The 23,548-nt window shown below is 42.8% G+C and overlaps 1 protein-coding gene and 1 non-coding gene across 2 annotated transcripts in view; both read right to left on the bottom strand.

Annotated features, from left to right (window-relative positions):
* Window positions 1–23,548, bottom strand: part of LOC124775337 (sodium-independent sulfate anion transporter-like) — a 102,896-nt gene that overhangs the window by 64,309 nt on the left and 15,039 nt on the right. The window contains exon 6 of the mRNA XM_047250169.1: window positions 11,525–11,686. Coding sequence (XP_047106125.1) covers window positions 11,525–11,686 — 162 coding nt within the window. The remainder of the gene's footprint in view (window positions 1–11,524; window positions 11,687–23,548) is intronic.
* On the bottom strand, window positions 14,225–14,299 carry Trnas-cga. The gene has a single exon. It is a non-coding gene; the product is annotated as a tRNA-Ser (tRNA).

Genomic DNA, 23,548 nt, shown 5'->3' with positions numbered 1-23,548 from the left:
TTTACTGAGTGACTTCATAATAAACATTCCACATTTTACATCGAGTGAATCTATTCCTGGTACTTCTGATAAAAGTGCTGCAGAGAATCACAATAAACAATAACCACCTGCCTTAGTCACAAATGTTAATCTAAGTGCCTTCGATCTTTGCACAGGAAAAGTCATCACATGTTCCAACACTAGTGATTACGAGTGTTATGACACTTGCTTCTACAACCTGAACTGTAAGGACACATCCCACAATGCCATTACAGTTGAACAACAATGCCCCACATCATATCACTCCATCATTCTGTTTCATCACCCATCAACCAGCAGACCATGGGATCAAGGTTTACATGATCTTTCAGTACCTGTGCATTCCAATTTTCCAATTCCAGTTGTAGTGGTTCATGTCATGTGAGAGTAAAAGATACGTGGCTGAACAAATATTATTTGAAGTGTACTTGCATGCAACTAACTGCAAGGAAACAGCATTATTGCTGACACTCTTTCTATTCCTTGAACTAAGAGAGCTTTGGTTTGATGTTAACCATTGTGAAAAGATGTAGTCTAGCTTGTAATCTTAATGAGTGTGGATGAACATATTATGGCTTAAGAGAGAAGAGATTGTTGTGAGACCACCATCTTTAATTGAAAGGCATTTTCTGTTCTTAAACCAACTTCTCGGCAGCATAAACAAAGTTTATTCTCCATCTTATGGTTTCACATTTTCAGATATTTAAGCATGCCTACGAGACATTTCTTTGGACTATTTAAGCTTGAACCTGCAAACTCTATATGGTCATTAATTTAAAGACTTTTAAACAAATCTGCTTCAATGGACCGGCTTCCACAGAGAGGAGAATTGGACCGTAGTTAATATAGACTAAGATTCTTATGGATTTAGCTCACAGTTCGATGGCCAGCAAAGACATTGAGAACAGCTTACAGTCAGCATGTGGCAGCAGATCTTTAGTGTACCTTGCACAATCCACTGAACATAAACATCGTCTCATGAGATCTGTTTGGTTATTTATTCATTTCAAAGATCTACACTCTTTTCTTAGAGAGACTGATTACTAAAGAACAAATTCCTTGAATCCATAATAATAATAATAATAATAATAATAATAATAATAATAATAATAATACTTAAATCTAAGCAGTAATTAAATGAATAATAGTAATGCAATGTAACATATACTGTACAGTTAAAAGGAAGTCATGCTTGGTCAAGGTCCATATCACTTTCCATTTTTAACCAGACATAACGTCTGGGAAAGGAAAGGAATAATAATAAAAGCACTTCAGTTTTGTCTCTGAAAGGAACTTTTCAACACAGATCTCCATACAATAACTGGGTTCAGGCTGAAATAACACCTCCTTTCATGAATCATTACATCCCAATAAAATTACAACAATTTACCTTTTGTGTGAGAGGGAGTTACATAGTTCCGACCATTGTGACTAAACGCGAGTTCTATGAGACAGACTATGGTGTCATTCACATACCAGCCGTGCCACTCGTGCTGGGCATCACAACCAACTCGGTTCCAGTCCATCATTGTGCTTTGCATGTGCATCACCCACATACAGCACCAAAACCAAGTATGGACTCCAAGTACGCATTTTTCATGACCTCGCATCGGCAAGGTCAGATACCACTACATCCCAGTTCGAGTGATGTTGCATCTGCATCAGCCACATCGTGTATGACTACATGTCTGCACAACCTCCATGAGACACTGCTTGTGCTGCTGGATAATAAATGGACCATGCCTTACTTCTTTATGGTGCCACAACCTCATGCTCACTCTCACATACATTTTCCACCACCTCAGACATCTGACATTGGGAGAGTCATACCTACCACGCTGGCCTGGGAACATCTCTCACATGCAGAGCCATTCTGTGATCTGCCATCTGAGCTGTACGCATATCACTGTGTGACACTGGTGTCACCTGCACCATAATGTGAACTGCTGCTTCATGTACTTCCCTATGTCAAGCTGCATTTCATGTCCATCTTGCGTATCTATGCTCCTGCAGCTCCCACATTTCCTACACCATGCCATGCCTACCTCATGATGGTGCCTCATGATCAAACCACTGATTGCCATCATACTGTCCACCACCATGTGAAACCACCATTGTTCCATGTGGATTCACTCATGATGTGGTTTGCTCTCAGCGAGAGTTTGATGTCAGCCAGTAACCTCACTGGGGACAACGAGAAGTTTGCCACTATTCTTAACCATCTGAGAGGCTCTGTGGATCTTATTAGCAACTTGCTTCTGAGTGTTCCAGCTTCTCATACGAAACTGCCAAGACACTACTGCTACAGTGACTAACACGCACACCTGAACAATAGCTACATCTAATTGTCAATGAGACTACTTTGGGAAGCAGCATGCTGTCCCACTTCAGCTCCACCTGCAAGTTCTAATTGATCTAACACTACTGCCTGATTGTGTGTTATTGATACTTTGGTTCCTAAAACTGTCAGAGAACATCCAGACAGCAAGGCAGGCACATAAGGAGGCACCTCTGGAGCCACAACATGACATTCTAATCAATAATCAACAGCCCAACACTGCAGTTGATGCCCAGTACAACTGCACCAAAACTGATTTTACACAATCTTAGCCGAGCTGCCCTGACATTCTGCACAACTGCAGACTGCCTGATGACGGCCAGACTGACCTGAACTAGGCTCTGCCCCCCGCCTCTACCAACCCAAGTCCCTTTTACTCGTCGGGCACAAAACAGTTGCTAGCTTGACAGCCGAGGTTGTTGATAAGCCAGCTGTCCACTGCTCTGGCTCTGTGTATACATAAAATCTTTGCTAACCAAGTGCATTGCCTGCTTCCATGCCCAACACATAGCAGCGCTACTGCTGGTTTCACACCAGATTTGGGAAGGATGCACAGCACTGCAGATAACCCTGCACCTGGCCAAACTAGAGCAGTGACCTGGACAGGTGCACCAGGCTGTCTTCATTAACAAAATGGCAATGCATACAATGACAAAAGAGCACCGACACAGTGTTTCAATGGGCAGATGGTTGCCAATTATTCATCCTTTATAGGCACCTGCTAACCTATTTCCTCATTGACACCAGGCTTGACATGAGCACTCTACCACCTGATCTAGGGCCTGACACACTGTCGCTGTCGCCACTGCAACTGTGTGTGGCCAATGACACTGTAATCACATTTGGTGAACTGTGCACATCATGCTCGACCTCAGAACAAATATACAAATGTTTAGGACGCTCCTAATGGCAGAGACAGTTGAACTAGTCCTGGGAACTGATCTCCTCTGGCACTACCAACTACTGCCAGATTTAAATCACACCCTCTTATTAGGACAGGGCAACCAGGAGCCAACATGTGGTATGGTCAGTAAGACAACAACCTGCTGGCACAGCAATGCCCTTGGTCACACTGCTGCACCTCAGTACATCACTTGACCTGAAGCAACAGAGTGAAGCACTTTACAACCAGTTAAGCTTAAAGGCAGCTGAATACTTACCATTACAACATGACAACAAAGTCACACACCTTAACAACAAACAACTACAGACACAAATTTTGGACACCACCGTATCTCTATACGCAGCTTAACAGCACCTTCATGCCCTTCATCACATTGACATGATCACTAATGTGGTGCTGCTACTAAAGACACTTCTCAGCTTAGTGAAGCAACACAATCCTCACTTGAGTACACTCCCAAGACAATGCCGTGTGATGTTAACTGCGACAATGAGTCACATCATGCTCCACCTCCTGGACTCACTCTATATTCCCCCATTAGACCACATACGCTCTGTGCCATGCAGGGTTGTACAGTCTACCACTTTACAACCGCACCAGGTCTCGCTGTCTGTTGTCACCCCCATCATCTAGCTCCCTATAAACTTAACGTGGCTAAAGCTGCAGTGGACATACCTCTGTGAGCTGCCAGAGTCAGACCATTAGACAGTGCTTGGGCCTCCTCAATTAAAATGTTTCCTAAAATGAATGGTACTTGGTGCGTATGTGGCGACTAATGCTATGCCAATGCCCGTACAGTCATTGACAGCAACCCCATTCTGATCTTGGATGATTTTTCCCACATCTTGACTGGGGAAAAAAATTTTCAGTGTCATCGATTGCAAAACAGCATACCTGCAAATTCCAATGGCAGCCAAGGATGTACCGAAAACTGTGATAATCATACCATTCAGTCTGTCTGAGTTGTTCTACATGCCATAAGGAGTAAAAAATGTGGCACAGACATGGAAAAGATTTGTTGACATTGTTCTCTTCAGTTTGCTTTTTTTACACCTATTTAGATGTTACCATAATCTTTTTTGCAAATACAAGCAAGATCACAATGACTACCAGCAAATCATCCTTAATAAGCTGACCTCTCACAGGAATGTGTAAAATATGACAAGAGCCAACTTTGGCAACCCCATGTGACCTTTGTCAGACATCACGTTGATGCGTTCAGTGTGCATTCTACTCCTGAGAAAACTGGACAGATGTGCCTCCTCCCACCTCCCTACAACTATCAAGTTTTTGGGGTCATAACTTTTTACAGGAACCAACTACTACACACTGCTGAGATCTTATTACCACTCACACAAGCATTGAGCAGCCAAAATACATTTGGTAAATGATGCCTCGATTAGACACTACAAAATGCAGATGACCTATGACAAAATAAAAGAACCCCTGTTGCACCAATGATGTTTGCCTACCCATTGCCTGACGTGATGTGCAACTAATTATTGCATCCAGTGCTAGCGATCAAGTGATCAGGACTGCCTTACTGCAAGAGATTAGTGGAATCACTCAGCCATTCAAATTACTTACTGACTCTCAAAAAAGATAGTCCACATTTGACTGCAAACTACTACCCATATATGAAGTAGTTTATCACTTTCAGGGTGATATTGAGGGGAGACCCATTATCATAATACTGTCCATCGTGCATTAACAGACAAATTTCAGAACCCGTCGGGGGATTCCTCACTCATGACATTCCACCACTTACATTTTGTAGCACAGTTCACTACCGCTTTGTGATACATCAAAGGTACTGATAATATTGTGGTGGACTACCTTTCCCATAGTGCAGCTATCTCCGCTCAGATGGACTTTGATAGGATCACAGATGCACAAGTAATAGATGTCGATCATCACAGCATGTTTAGCAAACCAGACACTGTGCTGCAATTGCAACAACACTTGCTACCTGGTGCTATGAAACAAGTTTTGTGTGATGTTTGAGATGAATGGGTCTGATCAGTTATCCCAGAATTGTATCGCAGACAATTTTTGACCTTCTCCACAACCTTGGATACACGAGCATGTGTCCTACAATATGCCTCATCACAGAATGCTTTGTCTGGCCTGACATTAGAAAGGATTGTGCCATGTGGGCCAGGACTTGCATTCCATGCTGGCAAGCAAACCCTGGTCATCACATACAGCCCCCTTTTGGTAAATTCCTGATTCCAAAGGGGTGGTTCCAGCATGTCCATATTGACATCTTAGGGTCACTTCCATTATTTGCATGGTTATCATCATATTCTGCCAATGATATATCGCATGACACTCTAGGTGGAGGTCACGACCATTTCCTAAATATCAACAGGGACAGTAGCAAAAACTTTTGTCAACATTTGGACTGCAAGTTTCAGCTACCCAGCATCCTTAACTTTGGATCCAGGTTGGCAGATCGAATACCAACTGTTTTACACCAACTGTGCAGATGGTACCAGTTCCATACAACTGCCTACCACCCCCAGTCCAATGGCCTCATGAAACTGTGGCATCAAACAACGAAAGTTACTATTCTGCACCACTCAGAATCATGAGAGGAGGTGCTTCCATGGGTTCTCTGGGGCATTTACACAGCACATAAAGATGACACTGACATTTCACTTGCCAGAATACTATACCTTCAGCCCTTCACCCTACCTGCTGAATTTGTAGTGCGTGGAACAATTCTCTCAGACCATGACTTACCAGACTTGAATTGGCAGTTGAAGGGCTTGAAGTGACCGCTATAGCAATCAGACATCTAAAGATACCAGTATTTGAATACTGGCCCTTATTTTGACCAGAACTGAGATGGAATCTTCCTACACCTCAGTCAGGGGCCTGAAGATGGTGTAGTAAATGACCGAAACTGTTGGAAATTTGATGGCTGAAAGTTAACATCCATACCAGACTTAGTTGCATGCGTGTACACACATACATAAAACATCTGTCTGCCGTCCCCCCCCCCCCCCCCCCTATCACATGACACTATGAATTTTTATTCATTAAGACCTGGTGACATGTTCTCATGTGATGCTATATACAGACTTAGTGGAACCCAACCCACTACTGCAATTTACAGGGCCAACGCAAGTGTTGATATGAGATACAAACACTTTGGATATCAAAATTAATGGAAAACAAATAACAGTATCAATGAACCAGCTTAAACTGGTGTGGACTTCAGTGGACTTGTCACAACAGACACTCCACTCCCCACCATCTCCTATGTAACTGTCATTCCATTTTACAGTGCGTATGAATCTCCATGATTTTCTGCCTAAAGACATATCCATCACGTTACACAATACCTACCTCATGATTACCATGACCTACATGGACAGGCTCTTGGGTGCAAGAAGCATCACATGCAATATCATGCACGTCGCTTCTGTCCCACAAGAAGTTGGTATGGCAGGCTTCACCACCCATTATTCAGCAAATGGCACACTCACCAGCAGTGCTGCAGCTTACACTGCCACAGGCCCCGCAACACCTCCTGTGGACACTTCAATGCAAGGAAATGCTGCCAACATGCCTACCTCTTCAAATACCACTATCGAGCCAGTAACAATTAAAACTGCCACCCAGATTACGTCCTAATCTGCTAACACTGCCAGCAGAAACCCATAGAATGCACTGCTGATGTCACACTTGGGGCATGCCCTGCGTCGCCCCCTCCCCCCCCCCTCCCCCTCTCCTCACGGCACACCTTCCTTGCTGACTACAATGTGTCTTAAATCCATTGTTAAATTGAAAAATATTCTTTTTAATGTGTTGATAGTACACTACTTCAGTCATACTATTGCTTCAGTTCTCCCATTTGTTGATGAAGGTTATCTACACTAGAGACAAACAACACAGTGTCATCAGAAAACTGAAGTTAGGCAAGACATGCTGCATTTAATCCACAGACATTCTTTATTTTCACAGCTTAGAAATATGAAAACTTCCTCTAGAGCTCTTGACAATAGAGTGACTGTTCAGAATGTTTCAGAATCTGCCTCTGTTACATGATAATCTAATCCCAAAACAGATATTCTATAGTAATTATAGTAAAAATGTGTATATTTAAGTGTCAAGTTATGATTGTAGAGCTTCTCATGGCCAGACTTCTATGAATCCAAATTTGCTTTTACTGGGATGACATCAAATGTAAGCTGTCAGTATGCCAATATACACTAAATCAGTGCTTTTGTTTTCACTAGCTGTGAGTCCCAATTATGTGGAAATTGAATTGAAAGCTTTCCAAGAGGTAATGAGTCACAGCAAAGTGATAATACATATTCATTTTTCATAACTCCACTGAGAAATTTTTAAAATAAGGTTACCAGTCATACCACTGGCCTACCATTACAGTTCCAATTATACCAAGTATCCATATTCAAGTCACAGTCATGCAGATATTTTTGATCTTTAAGAGTGTTTCAGAATCTGCCTCTGTTTCATGATAATCTAATCCCAAAACACAATATTCTCCAGTAAAACTGTGTGGGTTTAAAAGTGTCAAGACATGATTCCCCTCATCTGTTGACCTCCCATTTGAAGTCTTCTTCTGACTTATCAATAATGGCATAGTGAGATGATCTGTCACAGTTCTACCCAATTAATGAGTGAGTTACTGTATGTTATGAATAAAATGTTGATAATTAGATCAAAGTAGTCATCAGCATAATTGTTGCTCATGTAAGTACTAATGGTAGCTGGATAAATGCGTTAGTCTGCATGAAAAATTATACATCCTTATCATAAACTGAATGCTAGAAGGCATATAGCCATCACTATGATGGTGAGGTGTTTCCACATATTCTTTACTTTACTATGGTGCAGGTAAAAATTTGATAACTAGACTACAGTTAGTAAAGTTAAGTGCAAATTCCATGGCTGAGATAATAGCTTGCACTGAATAATATAAGAATGTATCCATGAATGTGAAGTATTTCACCATGTAAATGAAACAGTGATTCTCTGAAGAAATGCTGTAGCTGCCTTCATATTATTCATACTACTTCTTTTGCCTATATTGTTGGGAAAACATATCTCTCATACTAATATCTTAAATTCATGTTTTTTGTTTTTTATTTTTTGTATTTTGTCAGCTGTGTCTTGAACATAATGTGACTATTTTCTGTCTTAATTTTTACTTGTTTTTGTCTATGATCATTTTTGTATTTTTCATCCTTCATTTACGTAATGGGCCAAAATATCAAGAACAATCGTGTTATGTAACTGAGATGACAGGCTGTTTCATGTGTGATGCCTGGGAAAGCCCACTGCCCACACAGTAGATTTACCAGCTGTTGTTCCCTGTATCTGCTGCAAGATGGTTGCGAGCGCTTCCCCTGAGTGTTTCATGTATGATTCCTGTGCTCAGTCTGGGACCTCCCTGCCCATATTATTGATTGTATGTGTGTTTTCTTTTGAGTTTTTTTGTCAATTTTCATTTGCTATGGTATACACAAAGGGTCTGTGAGTGTTCATTGTCTTGAACCGTGCAAAAACAGAATCTTATGTGAAATGTCAGCTTGCATTCATACGAAAATTTCCCAGTGTATGCATTCCCAGTGGTTTAACGATACATACATTCATGAAGAAATTGAGAGACTGGATCCATGTTAAACAAACAAAGGTCAGGAGAACACAGTGTTTTAGTTGAAAGTACATTAGGTGAGGTAGGAGAGGCCTCAGAAAGAAGTTTGAGAAAATCATTACATTATTTACCACTTCAGACTGGTGTGTCAGTAGCATCTACTCACAGAGCTGTGCGCGAACTCAACATTGGAACCATGTGAAATAACAGTAATGCATCAGCTGGCCAACTCAGATACTGTTTCTTGTCATCATTATTGCTACTGTCTGTTACAGTCAGTACATGATGAGAAGGTCAATCCTGAAATGCTCTTTTTTCTGAGGAAGTGTGGTGATATTTGTCAAGGTACATAGATTAATGGAACAATCAGTGTTGGAGCTCTGAAAATCCTCATCAGTTACAGCAATGGCCTCTGCATGATGTGAAAACAGGAGCATGGTGTGAAGTTAGTTCAAGATGAATTATTTTTCTTTTTCCATAGAACAGTAACTTCTGATAGGTATATGAACAATAGACTGCACCCATTTTTTAGAGTACTAACGCCTAATGAAGAGATGAATGGTTATTTCATGCAAGGCAATGCAAGACCACACACTGCCAGTGCTCTATTACATTAATACATAGTGTTTTGGTGATAAAAGAGTTAGGGTTGCCAACCTTTTTACTGGGAAAATAAGAGATTGAGAAGGAATCCTGCAAAACAATCATTTCAAATAAGATTCTTCTTACAAACAACTGCAGGAATACATTTATAATGTGCATGAATGTTTTATTTTACAATGTTGCTTGTATTTATTAACTACTTAGAGTTCTGCTTTTATAAGCTAGGGGGTTCATTTGTTGCGCAGTTCAATCTATATATGGTTCATCAGGGAAAGAATATTTTTTGTCTTAGCATTTGAACTAGGAGTAATTATTAATAAAAACCAAACTAATTTTAGCAAATTTGGAACCTGAACATTTTTGGCTCGCACGATACAGAAAACATAAAGCCAGCTTCTGTTTCCATTCCCTCCCATGAACAAACTTCAATTCAAAATGTATTCTGCATTACAATGTTCATCATACAAACAATCTCCAATTACATTATCTAACCAAAATGAGTCAATTACTTCTTGGAAATGCTTAAATTTTAGCTTGGACCATAGACATAGAGGCATTCAAGATTGTGCTGCCATTGGTAAAAGATCACCAAATTGGAAATTCTTGGCTAAATATGTTTTCAGTTGGACTTAAAAGTCCTTTGGAAACTTTATTTCCTCCTCTACCTAAATATTTCATTCTTTGCTCAGTTTTACTAATCAGAGTCTTGGCTGCATCAAAAGTTTCCTTTATACTAACATCAGAGTGTTCTAAAAAGCTAGAACATTCTGAAACAACTGCACCAATGTGGGAAAAATGTTGAATAAATGTCTGTGGGTAACCATCTTTCAACGTCATCAAAATCATCTAAAAATAACTTCAGAGCTTTGGGACAACCATCACTACTTCTAATGTGACTTTTAGTGGGTTCCCAATTTGTAACAACTCTGACAACTGCATGTGTTAAAGAAAGCCATCTAGTTGGTAAATGTAGGAAAACATCACTTCATTCTGCACCTAAAAATTCAAAAAAGGACTTTAAACCTTCCGTTCACTTGCAGAAATGGATAAGCTTTAGGAACGGTTTACTTGTTCACCACAGAGGTAGAGATAGTAGGGAAAGCCATGATGTGTCAGGCAAAATAAATTGTTTGAACAACCACTGCAAAAGTTAGAAAAATATGGGATGAATTTAAAATGTTACAGGACATGGGAACTGACCAAAAAAATAGTCAAAATATGGGATTTCCCTGGAAATGCGGGACAGTTGGAACCCTAAGGACAGTTGACTGGCCTCCTCATTCTCTAGATCTAATTCTTTATAACTTTTATTTTTGGGGTATGTTAAGTGATAAGGTACATGCAAACAATCCCTATACACTCAAAGATAGGGTTTGGCTATTCATTTTCCAAATTTCTACAGTTGACATTGACATTCAATGAGTGTTTGGAAATGTGTTCAGAAGGCATCAATCTGCTCTTTCCATAGAGGTACATCATTTTGAGCAACTTCTATAAATAAATATCAGCTTAATTTAATCAGATTGCATCACAATTTACATCCAGGTCAGGGGAAGTGCAAGCAGCCATCTTGCGGTACGTGGAGGAAGCCAACAGCTGGTAAATCTGCCGTGTGAGCTGTGGGCTTCCCCCAGGCATCATGTGTGAAACACCCATTATATAAATTATGACTGAGACACAAAAAATATATAAATAAAATAAAAATTCAAACAGAATAAATATGGTAAGTAAGTAAATTATTGAAATGAAAGATAATAAAATGTAAGAAATTAAATAGCTGTAAAAACTTCACTATGATATCTATGGGTCATTTAGTTGATAAGTGAAGCCACTGGCCCACTAAAATAAAATTCAATCAAATATTCTCTCTGTAACTGAGAAACAAAACTGAGAATTATTGAATACTGTGGAAGAAATATGGTACAACATTTGCAATTTTTCTTTTGTAATTACTACTACTTTCTTTTGTGCTTATAATTCTGCTGAACAGGTTTCAGTGACAATGTATCATTTGAATTTAAAGCACAATCACCTGTGTAAAGCCCTCCAAATGTTGTTCTGACTCCACTTGAATTGTTAACGGCACTGCGAGCTAGGGCTCCAGTTCCTGGGAAGCCCTGGACAAAAGAGTTACCAATATTGGAAATGCCAATGGCAAGTAGTTCTTGTGTGGCATCTGTAGGTTTACCATTAGCTGAAAAATAAAACAGACTGGTCTAACAATGCTATTATTTAAATTCTTTTAATAGTTTATGTTAACACATATGAACAGTAAGTGCTATCTTAGACTAGATGTTTAAAATTTCTTGTTTCAAAAATATTTGAGAATTAATAATGACTGAGGATAAAGAAATTTAAAGAAAAGTGTATTGCTAAATGCTTTCAATAATTTTCACCGAATCACATCAGAAAACAAGTAACAACTGCTTCCTCAAATTTCTGAATATGAAACAAATGCAGGTAGTAATATTCATTGTTGTATAAAGAAAATGTGAGTTGACACAGTGATTGGAGCCAGAATTTTCATTTGGGAGGAGTGGGGTTCTAGTTCCCAACTGGACATCCAGATTTAGGTCTTTTGCATCTTCCTGAATCAAGGCAGAACAAATATGTAGTCATAAGCAGGAATGAACTAATTGTATTAAGTCTGAACTGAAAAACAAACACGATGAACAAGTACATAATTGTAATGAAGAACCAGAAAACTACAGTGCATTTGAATTGAACTTAAGGCTCAGTAGGCTCAAGCAAAGAGATATTCTTGAAACTACACAAAGATTAGTTATACAATTAACACATGAAAAGGGTTATTCTATTTGCTTCCCTACAACTGATTAGATGGATTGTATAATCATTTGTATAGAAAACTTGTGCACTGATATGAATGAGGTTGCTAATTTCCTGAGATAGGCCTGTGGGTGGCTTTCAGGAGATACCAACATTAAGAAAATGTACAAAGACCTTGTTAGGGCTCATGGGAGAGTGTACTTTGACCTAGAACAAACAAATGTGAAGTGCTACATGTATACAATGCAGCCATGAAGTTCTTGCAACTCAATGCTATGGGGAGTAGAACTGTAAATGTGGAACTCCCCAGGCTGACCCAAGACTTTAATGTTGATGTCATGTGTGTTCAAGAACCATACAGTAGAAATGGAAAATTAGTATGTTTCCCACCTCCCCAAACAACTCAGATAACAGGAGATAGATAGGCTATGGTGGCTGTATTGATAATGGACACCAGGTGCCAGACTACAAATATCACACAGTTGTGCAACAGGAATGTTGTAACAGCAGGGGTTACCAAGGGCACCGACATATGGGTACTGGCATCATTATATACCCAGTACTCCTATATAATTCAACCATATACAGTCATGGTTCAACAGATAACAGTTTACTCAAGAGGGAAGATGATCGTTGCAGCTGACTTCAGTGCCAGATCCACCTTGTGGCATTGCAATCAGACTGATGACCGAGGTCAGATCATCAAGGACATCCTAAGAGCGAGTAACCAGTACATGGTGTGTGTATCTGAATTTAATGATAGGTAGTCACAATACAGTTATCATTGGCATGAAGACTATAGCTCATCATACACCACCATCAAACAACAGCAGGGCAAATTGAGTGGGGATTCAAAACTATGTAAGAGATAAACTAATGGGAAACATAAATGAAAGTGTAGACCTAAGGGCATATAACTTCAGCAATTATTACAAACTGTCCAACAAAAATACATACCAACTTTCAATAACCAGTGTAAGACAGATGTTCCCTGGAGCCCCAAGATATCTAGACTAAGACAGGATATGAGATGCAAGAAAAGACTCTACCAGAAGGCAGTTACCACTTAGGATAGATAGATTTTGCTACAAGAATACAGGGACACAAAAACAACATTCAAAACTGTACTAATCATGACTAGAGAAGAATACTGGAAATGCTATGTCACAACACATCTACCACAGAACACATGGGGAATACTATACAAACTTATAACTGAGAAAATTAAGTCCAATCTGGTCCTGGCTACCCTAAGATAGGATAACAGAACTATGAAATGGGGTTGGAGACAAACAGCACAATATCTGCTCTATAAACTCCTCCCCGATGACGATCCTTGAACAGATACACAAGCACACACATGCCTTCAGGAGGCAGAGTTTGGGTATTACACTAAAGAAACTGTGACCTGCCTGTTTGTGCAAGTAGAGGTCTTGCTAGCAATTACTGGCTTGAAAAACAAGAAGGCACTAGAACCACTCGGAAAAATTGTGCCAGGTCTCACCACAGATAACTCAACATTTAACAAATCTAATAAATGATGCTCTGAGGCTTGGACAGGTGCCTCTAGTCTGGAAAAGAACCAAAACAGTAATTATTAAAAAATTTATGGATAAGGATCCAGTGGAACAAAAATCCTATTCACCAATTTCCTTGTTAAATACACTGGCTAAAGTCCATGAGAGGCTTCTATGTAGCTGCCTTCAAGCTCACAGGAAATTCCATGGCCTCAGTCAGCACAAATTTGAGTTTAGACCAGGAAAATATATTGACAATCTGATTAATCAGGCTTTCAAAATTGTAGAACACAAATTACAGAAGTATGCAGTTGTGATTCTTATTGATATTACTGGTTTGGTGGCCAGAAATACTTGCTCTAGAATGAGATTTTCACTCTGCAGTGGAGTGTGCACTGATATGAAACTTCCCAGCAGATTAAAACTGTGTGCCGGGCCGAGACTCGAACTCGGGACCTTTGCCTTTCGCGGGCAAGTGCTCTACCAACTGAGCTACCCAAGCACGACTCACGCCCTGTCATCACAGCTTTACTTCTGCCAGTACCTCGTCTCCTACCTCCCAAACTTTACAGCATCTCTCCTGTGAACGTTGCAGAACTAGCACTCCTGAAAGAAAGGATATTGCGGAGACATGGCTTAGCCACAGCCTGGGGGATGTTTCCAGAATGAGATTTTCATTCTGCAGCAGAGTGTGTGCTGATATGAAACTTCCTGGCAGATTAAAACTGTGTGCCGGGCCGAGACTCGAACTCGGGACCCTTGCCTTTCGCGGGCAAGTGCTCTACCAACTGAGCTACCCATGCACGACTCACGCCCTGTCATCACAGCTTTACTTCTGCCAGTACCTCGTCTCCTACCTTCCAAACTTTACAGAAGCTCTCCTGCAAACCTTGCAGAACTAGCACTCCTGAAATAAAGGATATTGCGGAGACATGGCTTAGCCACAGCCTGGGGGATGTTCCCAGAGTGAGATTTTAACTCTGCAGCAGAGTGTGTGCTGATATGAAACTTCCTGGCAGCTTAAAACCGTGTGCTGGGCTGAGATCGAACTCGGGACCTTTGCCTTTCACGAGCAAGTGCTCTACCATCTGAGCTACCCAAGCACGACTCATGCCTCGTCCTCACAGCTTTACTTCTGCCAGTAAACTTCTGTAAAGCTTGGAAGGTAGGAGACGAGGTACTGGCAGAAGTAAAGCTGTGAGGATGGGGCGTGAGTTGTGCTTGGGTAGCTCAGTTGGTAGAGCACTTTCCCACAAAAGGCAAAGGTCCCAAGTTTGAGTCTCGGCCCGGCACACAGTTTTAATCTGCCAGGAAGTTTCAATATTTGCTCTATTTCGAGAACTGCAAGTACCTGGGTCCCTGTACAACAATCTATGAGACTATTGTAGGAACAGAGCAGTTGAGCGGCAAGAAGGCAACCACAAGGTTGTAAAAAGGATTACCAAATAATGTCCAATCCATGGACTCATCTTCTGGGTTATCACAATTGAACCACTCTTGAATTTAATTGAGGGAGATGGGATTGAGGGAATGTGGAATAGTTGTCGGTAAACAACTAGAATTCTCTCAGATACAGATTTATTCACACTTAGCTTCTACACAGATACAAGTCTGGAGGCTAACTGCCATTAGCGTCCAACATCCTGCCCAAAGCCCTCTCCTCAAAGATAGCACACTTACGCACAGAACAAATATCGATATTTATGGCACTCTATGCCACATAGCCCCCCCGCACAGTATGGAGTACGTCCCTGTGAATGGGGGGGGGGGTCAGAAGTTAGGAAGGTAATGCACAGTTCTTCTGCGTCAGGTGGAAGCGGTCGACTGGTAGGAGACCGGGGGGTGAAACCCGGTACGTCGACGGTGAAGTCAGCAAGCGACGCCGGCCGCTGAAGACGACGTCCTGTCCTGGAGTGGAGGTGTAGCACTTCGTCAGCCGGCAGGCGGAGAATCACCTTGCCAGAAGGCCTAACAATGGCACGCAAATTGCCACAAGCAGCACTTCTGCTCAATTTAAAGCGGCGCACCACACGAGATTCTGCACTTCCTCCCTCAACATTGTCAAACGCGAGTACCACACACACCGTATCGCCATCTACGACAACAGATAATTTATGTATGTCATCAGGGTGCACATGTGTTGTGAGTTCTTGGATGGCACCTGTATGAGCAATGGTAGGGAGGCAGGGAGGTGTGAGAAAGCCATGGCAGGGGGAAGCATCTGCTAAGAGGGGGGTGGCAGGTGCACTGGACTGTGCTGGAGACAACCTCGGGTGATCAGCTGACAGACGAGGGAGCATGACCGAAGGCAACGAGGAGCCAGCGTGGATTGAACTGCGTGACAAACAGCTGTCACATGAAGATGGTAACACAATGGTAGAATCCGAGTGGTTGGCAGTTCGACTGCGAGGGCTGTGAGGAGTGAAGCCCCGAAAAGATTGGCCACTCGAATTAGATGAATGCGGAGAAGGAGTAGTGCTCGGCAGAGAAGCACACTGTGGAGAATCAATACCCAAATGCATGGCGTGGGAAGATGGATGGCCGCTTGAAGCAGGAGTGGGAGAAATAGGGGCAGAATCAGGGAGGTTCACCTGAGGCTCAATGAAAGCTGGTTTCACTCGGTTGAGTGAGACCGTGGTTACAGAGTCTTTTATGAGGAGATCCGTGTTATTCTCAGAGCATTTGACAACCTTGTAAAGACCTGTGTAGGGCGACTGAAGTGGGGCTTTGACTGAGTCTTCTCTGAGAAACACGTACTCACAAGAGTCTAGCGTGCGCGGTATGTACACGCGCGGAGGTGTATGAGCATCCGGAGGTGGCGGCTGAATTTTGCTGCAGTGCAAGCGCACCCGCTCGAGAAGTGAAGGGAGTTCAGAGGGCTGTGGAGGTGGGGTCGGAGTGACTAATTCTCCAGGCAAAGCCAGAGGTTGGCCATACACAAACTCGGCTACGGAACCCTTGAGGTCTTCCTTGAAAGTCACACGAAGGCCAAGAAGCATGAAGGGCAGTGCCTCTGTCCATAGTGAGTCATGGCAATGCAGGGAAGACTTTAACGTGCGATGCCATCACTCGACAAGCCCATTGCTTTGGGGGTGGTATGCAGAAGTATGAATTTTGACAATACCACACATTTTACATAAGTCAGAGAAAACTGAAGACTCGAATTGTCGCCCCTGGTCAGTGGTGAGGTGAACAGGTGAGCCAAATCTAGAGATCCACGAATCTAAGAATGCACGACTTACTGTCTCAGAGGTAATGTTTAGAATAGGCACAACCTCAGCCCACTGAGTCATCCTGTCAATAGCTGTAAACAAGTAACGGAAACCCTCAGAGGGGGGCAAAGGGCCTACGAGGTCGACATGAACATGGTGAAACCGGCCTGGAAGTTGGGCAAAACAGCCAAGGGGTGGAGAAGTGTGCCTGGAAACTTTGTTCTGTTGACACACCATGCATGCCCTTGCCCAAGACTAACAGTCATGGTGCATGTCTCTCCAGACAAACCATTCAGCTACCAGACAGGTGGAAGCTTTGACACCGGGGTCTGCTAATGTGTGTAGTTTGTCAAAGACCTGGTGTTGAAGGGGCTTAGGAATGAATGGCCGCAATGTACCAGTCGATTCATCACACCACACTAAGTCAGATATGCCAAGGAAAGTAGAGCGTACCGGTTGGAGAGAGGAACTGTGGTCTGAAATTAACTGCATGGTATCGGGGTCTGCCGATTGCAACCGAGGTAGGTCCATTAAGTCAATTAAGGTTGTGACAGCACCAACACGTGAGAGAAAATCACCGACCACATTGTCTGCTCCTCGGATGTAGCGAATGTCATTTGTAAATTGCAAGATGTAATCGATGTGACGAAAGCGTCGTGGGGGCGGATCAGCCGCAGGATTTTTTATGGCAGGAACCAACGGCTTGTGATCAGTGAGCACATAGAAATCTCGTCCCTCAACATCAGTTCTGAAGTGTCTTATGGCCTCGTAAACTGCAAGTAATTCTCTGTCGAATGCTGAGTATTTCTTCTGCGCGTTGTTTAGCTTTTTTGAGAAAAACTGCAGGGGGGTCGTAACATCGTTGTATGTCTGACTCAGTACTGCGCCGATAGGATTGTCACTAGCGTCAGTAGTGATAAACATTGTGGCGTCCGCCCGTGGGTGAGCAATAGTGACAGCGGAGGCCAACAGCTGTTTGAGTTCATTAAATGCCTTGTCCATGTCTGGTGTCCATGGTACCTGGCGGGTGCCAGAAGTTTGTGGGTCAGTGAGAGCATCTGTGAGAGGAGCCTGCACTGCAGAAGCGGCTGGCAAATGTTTCTGGTAATAATTAACTGTTCCGATGAACCTGCATAATTCCCTATAGGTCTGAGGGTGTAGCATCTCGAGAACAGGCTTGATCTTGTCCTGTGGTGGTGTCAGACCGTCCGATGACACAACAGAACTTAGGAATGTGACAGATTACTGGTGCAATTGAGTCTTTTTATTGTTCAGTTCAATACCAGCAGCTGGTAAAATATCTGTCACGACTTGAACACGCTCCTCACTCTGTTCCAAAGTAGAAGCAAAAACCAATATGTCATCCATGTATACGAAACAAAAGTCTAGATGGGATAAAGTTTGATTGATGAAACGCTGCCACGTTTGGGGGGCGTTTTTCAACCCAAACGGCATAAATTTGTATTGGAACAGCCCGAAGGGAGCGGTTATGGCAGTCTTTTCAATATCCTCCAGAGCCATAGGAATCTGATGAAATGTGTGCTTACAGTCCAAAACAGAGAAGTACTTTGCACCTGCGAGTGCATGATTGAAGTCTGCGATGTGTGGGCCCAGATATTTATCAATGATGGTGCGGGCATTTAAACGCCTATAGTCTCCGACCATATGCCAAGTACTGTCTTTCTTTTGGTCAAACAGGATAGGACTAGCCCAGCAACCAGAAGAAGGTTCAATTATTCCCTTTTGTAACAGATCGTCCAATTGTTCTTTTCCAATTTTCATAAATTCTGGCTTGAGGCGGCGTGGGCGTTGTGATATGGGCGGCCCATCGGTTAGACGTAACCGATGAACTGTGCCATTAGTGACTACTGCAATACATGGCGTGGCACGACAGTCAGATGTCCGTGAAGTGGAGCAGGCAGTGGCGGACGGGCCAAGCTGTGGCGCTGAGGGCACGGAAGTACAGGTGTGCCACCCGCTCGTAGGCTGCGTAAAGGCCGCACACGCGTTAACATGGGCGAGGTTGGTACACTGGTTCTTGGTAGCGGGCCGTGCCGCTACGAGCGCTGTAGGCACGAGTGGGCGTGGCCGAACAGCAGATGGCTGTAGTTCATTGCCACGAGCTTGGCAAGTTAATTGTCCATTCGGAATGCAAGGAGCATGAGCACTCGGGCATACCCTATCATTACAAAAGGGGGTGCTGACACAGTTTACAGAGTTCACAACATTGTCGTTAACGGGCGCGGGCACGGGAACACCAGATTGGCATGGACTGACCTTGTCTCTAGCTGACGAGTCGTCTGCTTGTAGTGCCACGAGGCATTGTTGTGTGGAGGCCAACTCGTGGTGTATGTCACGGAGATGCAGCAGCATTTCCGTACGTTCCATCCGCAACTTAGAAGACTTGGCGCACTCCACTAGCCACTTGTTTGTCCAAGATTGCAGCTCCAAGGATAGGTTTACACACTTCTTAGCACAGCACACATGTTTGGTGTTAGCCGAACTGTCACTCAGCGAAGCGAAAGGAATATGTTTGTTAAGGGGGTGGGGGGTAAAACACAGTATTTTGCACAAAATCTAGTGACAACTGATAGTGCTTGAGGAAATCAATTCCGAGAATAGGTTCTTCAATTGTTGACACTAGAAACGTCCACTCCAGCTTGCACTCGGGCGAAAGTTTCACTGTATACAAAGTGGAACCCGAACACTGTAGGGTAGACAAGTTCACTGCACGAAGTACTGTTTTGTGTGGTTGCACTCTATTGGTTGCTAGGCGAACCGGCAGCAAAGAGACGTCTGCGCCAGTGTCTACCAGAAAACATACACCTGATCATAAATCGCGAACATAGACTCGACCACACTTACTGTTATTGTCCGAAACAGAATGCAACATGGGATGGTGCCCATTGTTTACATCACAGGAGGTGGCACCGTAGCCTACCTGTGGTTGGAGTTTGGATAAGAACATGGTGACTGGCATTTGTGAGCTTGCTCCCCGAATCTCGCGTGGAAGGAACAGTAAGGTTGGGCGGGCCTGTGGTCCTGTGGTTAGTTGCTAGGTGACGGAGTATGTGCCCCAGAGTCTTCCACAGAGGCTGATGCACTGTCGTTGCAGGGAGTTGAAGGTGTAGGCAGGGTGGCTAGTTTAACAAACTTGTTATTAGCAGCACCAGACAAGAGCGTGGCGTCAGAAAGCGTCTTAGTGTAGTCACGTCCAGAATGCAGTGCACGGAGCTCACATTGCCTGGCGGAGTATGCTCTGTCGGCAGCGCGTAAACGTTCATTTACTGGCCTATCTTCATACGCAGAGATTGCAGTCTGGACAGGCAAAGGCAGCTTTTCAGTCCAGATTTCTGTGAGCGTGTCATCAGGCATAACTTGCTCATCGACGAGAAGACGGATGCACCGCCACAGCTGGGACGGAGACCTGTCGCCGAGACGCTCTTCGTACATGAGCTGTCGCACATTTTCTCTCCTGGTTTTAGAGACGCGCTCCAGTATCGTCTGTTTCGTCAAAGCATACTTCCCTGCTAGGGGGGGTGCTTTGACCAGATCGTAAATTAAATTGACGCGGTCGTGAAGATGGTTCATGAGGCAGGCGAAGCGTGCGTCGTCATCCAAAGCACAGACATTGAATGTTTGCTCAACCAGGTTAAACCAGAACTCCGGGTGAGCGGGTTTGAAGTCTGGTAATTTCGGCAGATTCAGCACTGCAGTCACTGTGGAGGTGCGCCTATTACTTTGGACGGAAGTAGAGCATGCAGGAGATTGTGAATCCGAATTATTGGCGTCCCGTAATGCGGAAATCGCGAAATTCACTTGACGCCGGGGGGGCGGCTGAGAAGCGATGGACGCTCGAAAGGTGTGAGGATCATAGTCAAAATGTGCATTCTCATTGACGTGGTAGCTCGGAGAGAAGCCACAAGTGCTTAAGTACGCCGGTAAATGTCCGTTATGCACACAGTATTCACTTGACCGTGAGTGGTGGGGTTGGTTGTAGATGTCGGAGTAATTACTGTCCAGCACAGAATTGTTGACTTGATTAGAAGCAACACAAGGATCCCACACACGTCCACTAGGATGCACACTCGGTGTGATATTTGCTGTTTGGCGAGCATTGAACACCTGTTGACTAGCCGGCGCAGAAGGATACACACGTGGCGGGAACTGATTCGAGTTTGAATTTACTACTGGATTTTCCAAAGTAGCAAAACCTTACTCGACACCACGAACTGTATTGAATTGTGTGTTCGACACAGGAGTAGCAATGTTCCGACCAACACTCTGTGGAGAACACGTGGGAAGGTCCAGGCTAACAAAGCCAGAGTCCACGACCATTGGCGGTTGGAAGAAACTGGAGGCACACGATGAATTCCACTGCATGTTCTCGCTGAAGGATTCTGAAGATTCTTGCGGCATGTCCACTACAATGGCAGGAGTGCTGGAGAGATGTTGCTGGAATCCGGGCGGTGGTGAATGCTGAAAGGCCATTGTCTGGAGCTGAACAAAGGCCCTCGCAATCGCAGAGAAACCCGACGCGGTAGGCGCGTAAATAACCTTCGGGCGGTAACTTGGACGCATATTACACAAAAACCGGGTCACCAGTGAGGGAATATGGAATAGTTGTAGGTAAACAACTAGAATTCTCTCAGATACAGATTTATTCACACTTAGCTTCTACACAGATACAAGTCCGGAGGCTAACTGCCGTTAGCATCTAACATCCTGCCCAAAGCCCTCTCCTCAAAGATAGCACAGAACAAATATCGATATTTATGGTGCTCTACGCCACAGGATCATTCTGTATGCTGATGACCTGTTAGTTGTGATATCAGCCAAAACAAGAGCAGTGTTGGAAAACAAGGCCAGTGGTGTAACCAAAACAAATTATCCATAGCAGCACAAAAACAGTGTTCATACTGCTTAAAGGTTCACTACAAAGACACCTGGCAATTAAAATAAACAACACAAACATAAAATGTGAAGTAGTAACTAAATATCTTGTGGTACTTATTGAAAAATGACATTGCTTTAACAAACACAAATGACTAATCACAAACAAAGCCAAAAGTCTACTTTACAAATTAGCGACATTAAATTTGACAATATACAGGCTACCACTCACACACATAAGTATGTACCACTGTGCATTTTTTGTCAGTAATGAGCTTTGCAGCTAGTACATGGGCACATAGACTCCTTCTCATCATGAACAAGATCACTGTTAGGAGGTGGCAGAGGAGTGCTGCTTAGACTATCTGAGGCGTTCAGCACCACATCAGTTGATTTACTGTATGTGGTGCTTGGAATATATCAGACTGTAACATACTGGCTAAAGATCAGTAGACTTGAGAGAGTGTTGCAGATCACTGGGCAGCACACAGAAGATAGGTGCCAACTAAAAAATTGGCATGTGAACTCTTGGCAAAAAGGGTGCGACAAGACTGATAAGGGCCATCAAGTCTATTCATTTTTCCCCAATATCAGGGAGTGGTTATGGTTGTGCCATGTCAACCCCAGCCATGACATGGTTATTTTGTGATGGGATATTGCCTTTACTCTACACACTTGTAGCGTATGTTGCTTTCATAAAGTAATCATTGCACTTGTAGGAAAATTGGTTCCACAGAACATTTCCTTTTGAAATGCATTAGATACAGGTGCTTATGTAACAACACAGAAGACATAATGGAAACAACTCTATATATACAATGCACTGTGGAACCCAGATACATGGACACAGCTGAATGAAATCACCAACAACATCTCGAAAGCAGAGCATGACATATACAAACAGACTTATCAATACAGAAGGTGCAGAAGACAAAGACAGGCTGACACAGAGAGCTCAAGTGGCTCCAGTACTGACAATGATATGAGTGACAGTGGCAACACTGACATAACACACACACAAAATATAGGTAACATAAAACACGTAAAACATGCACAACTATTCACATGAACATTAATCAAAAAATGCAATCTATATCTTGTTATGAATTAATGTAATTAAAAGTAGGAGTAATTAGAATAGTTCACACATACATGTTGTTCTAGAATCAATGTTAAAACCCGTACCCAAAATAAATGAACACATCATTCTAAATGTAATAATATGAATGGAATATAACTTTTATATAAAGTAAGCAAGCAAAAGCAAACACTGTAAATACACAATGGAAACAGATCATGCATATTACACAAGTCTACAAAATTAATGGGTCCACTACTTAAAAAAGTTATAGTTTTATTCTACAAAAATGTTTTTGCAAGATTAATAATAGGTTAGTGGTGACTTGTTATTTCTCCTAAAGCTATTTAGGAACAGTATGTGACTTAATTAGATTACATTGAGGCAGGTTATCATTCCAAAGCCATGTGGAGTTTGTTTACTAACTTACCTAGCTGTAGTAGCTGTTACGTAACCTAACAAACATGAACTCACACAGCACTCTAACAAACAACATCAACATAGATTAGATCTGCATGGACTGAACAATTCAAGTTTTCCCAAAGAGGGACTTTCATGTGAAGAATTAC

The sequence above is a fragment of the Schistocerca piceifrons genome, chromosome 2 (assembly GCF_021461385.2).
Source record: "Schistocerca piceifrons isolate TAMUIC-IGC-003096 chromosome 2, iqSchPice1.1, whole genome shotgun sequence".
In the NCBI taxonomy this organism is placed as follows: Eukaryota; Metazoa; Arthropoda; class Insecta; order Orthoptera; family Acrididae; genus Schistocerca; species Schistocerca piceifrons.
Note: the sequence above shows the minus strand (reverse complement) of the source record. Positions and strands in the feature narration are given on the sequence as shown.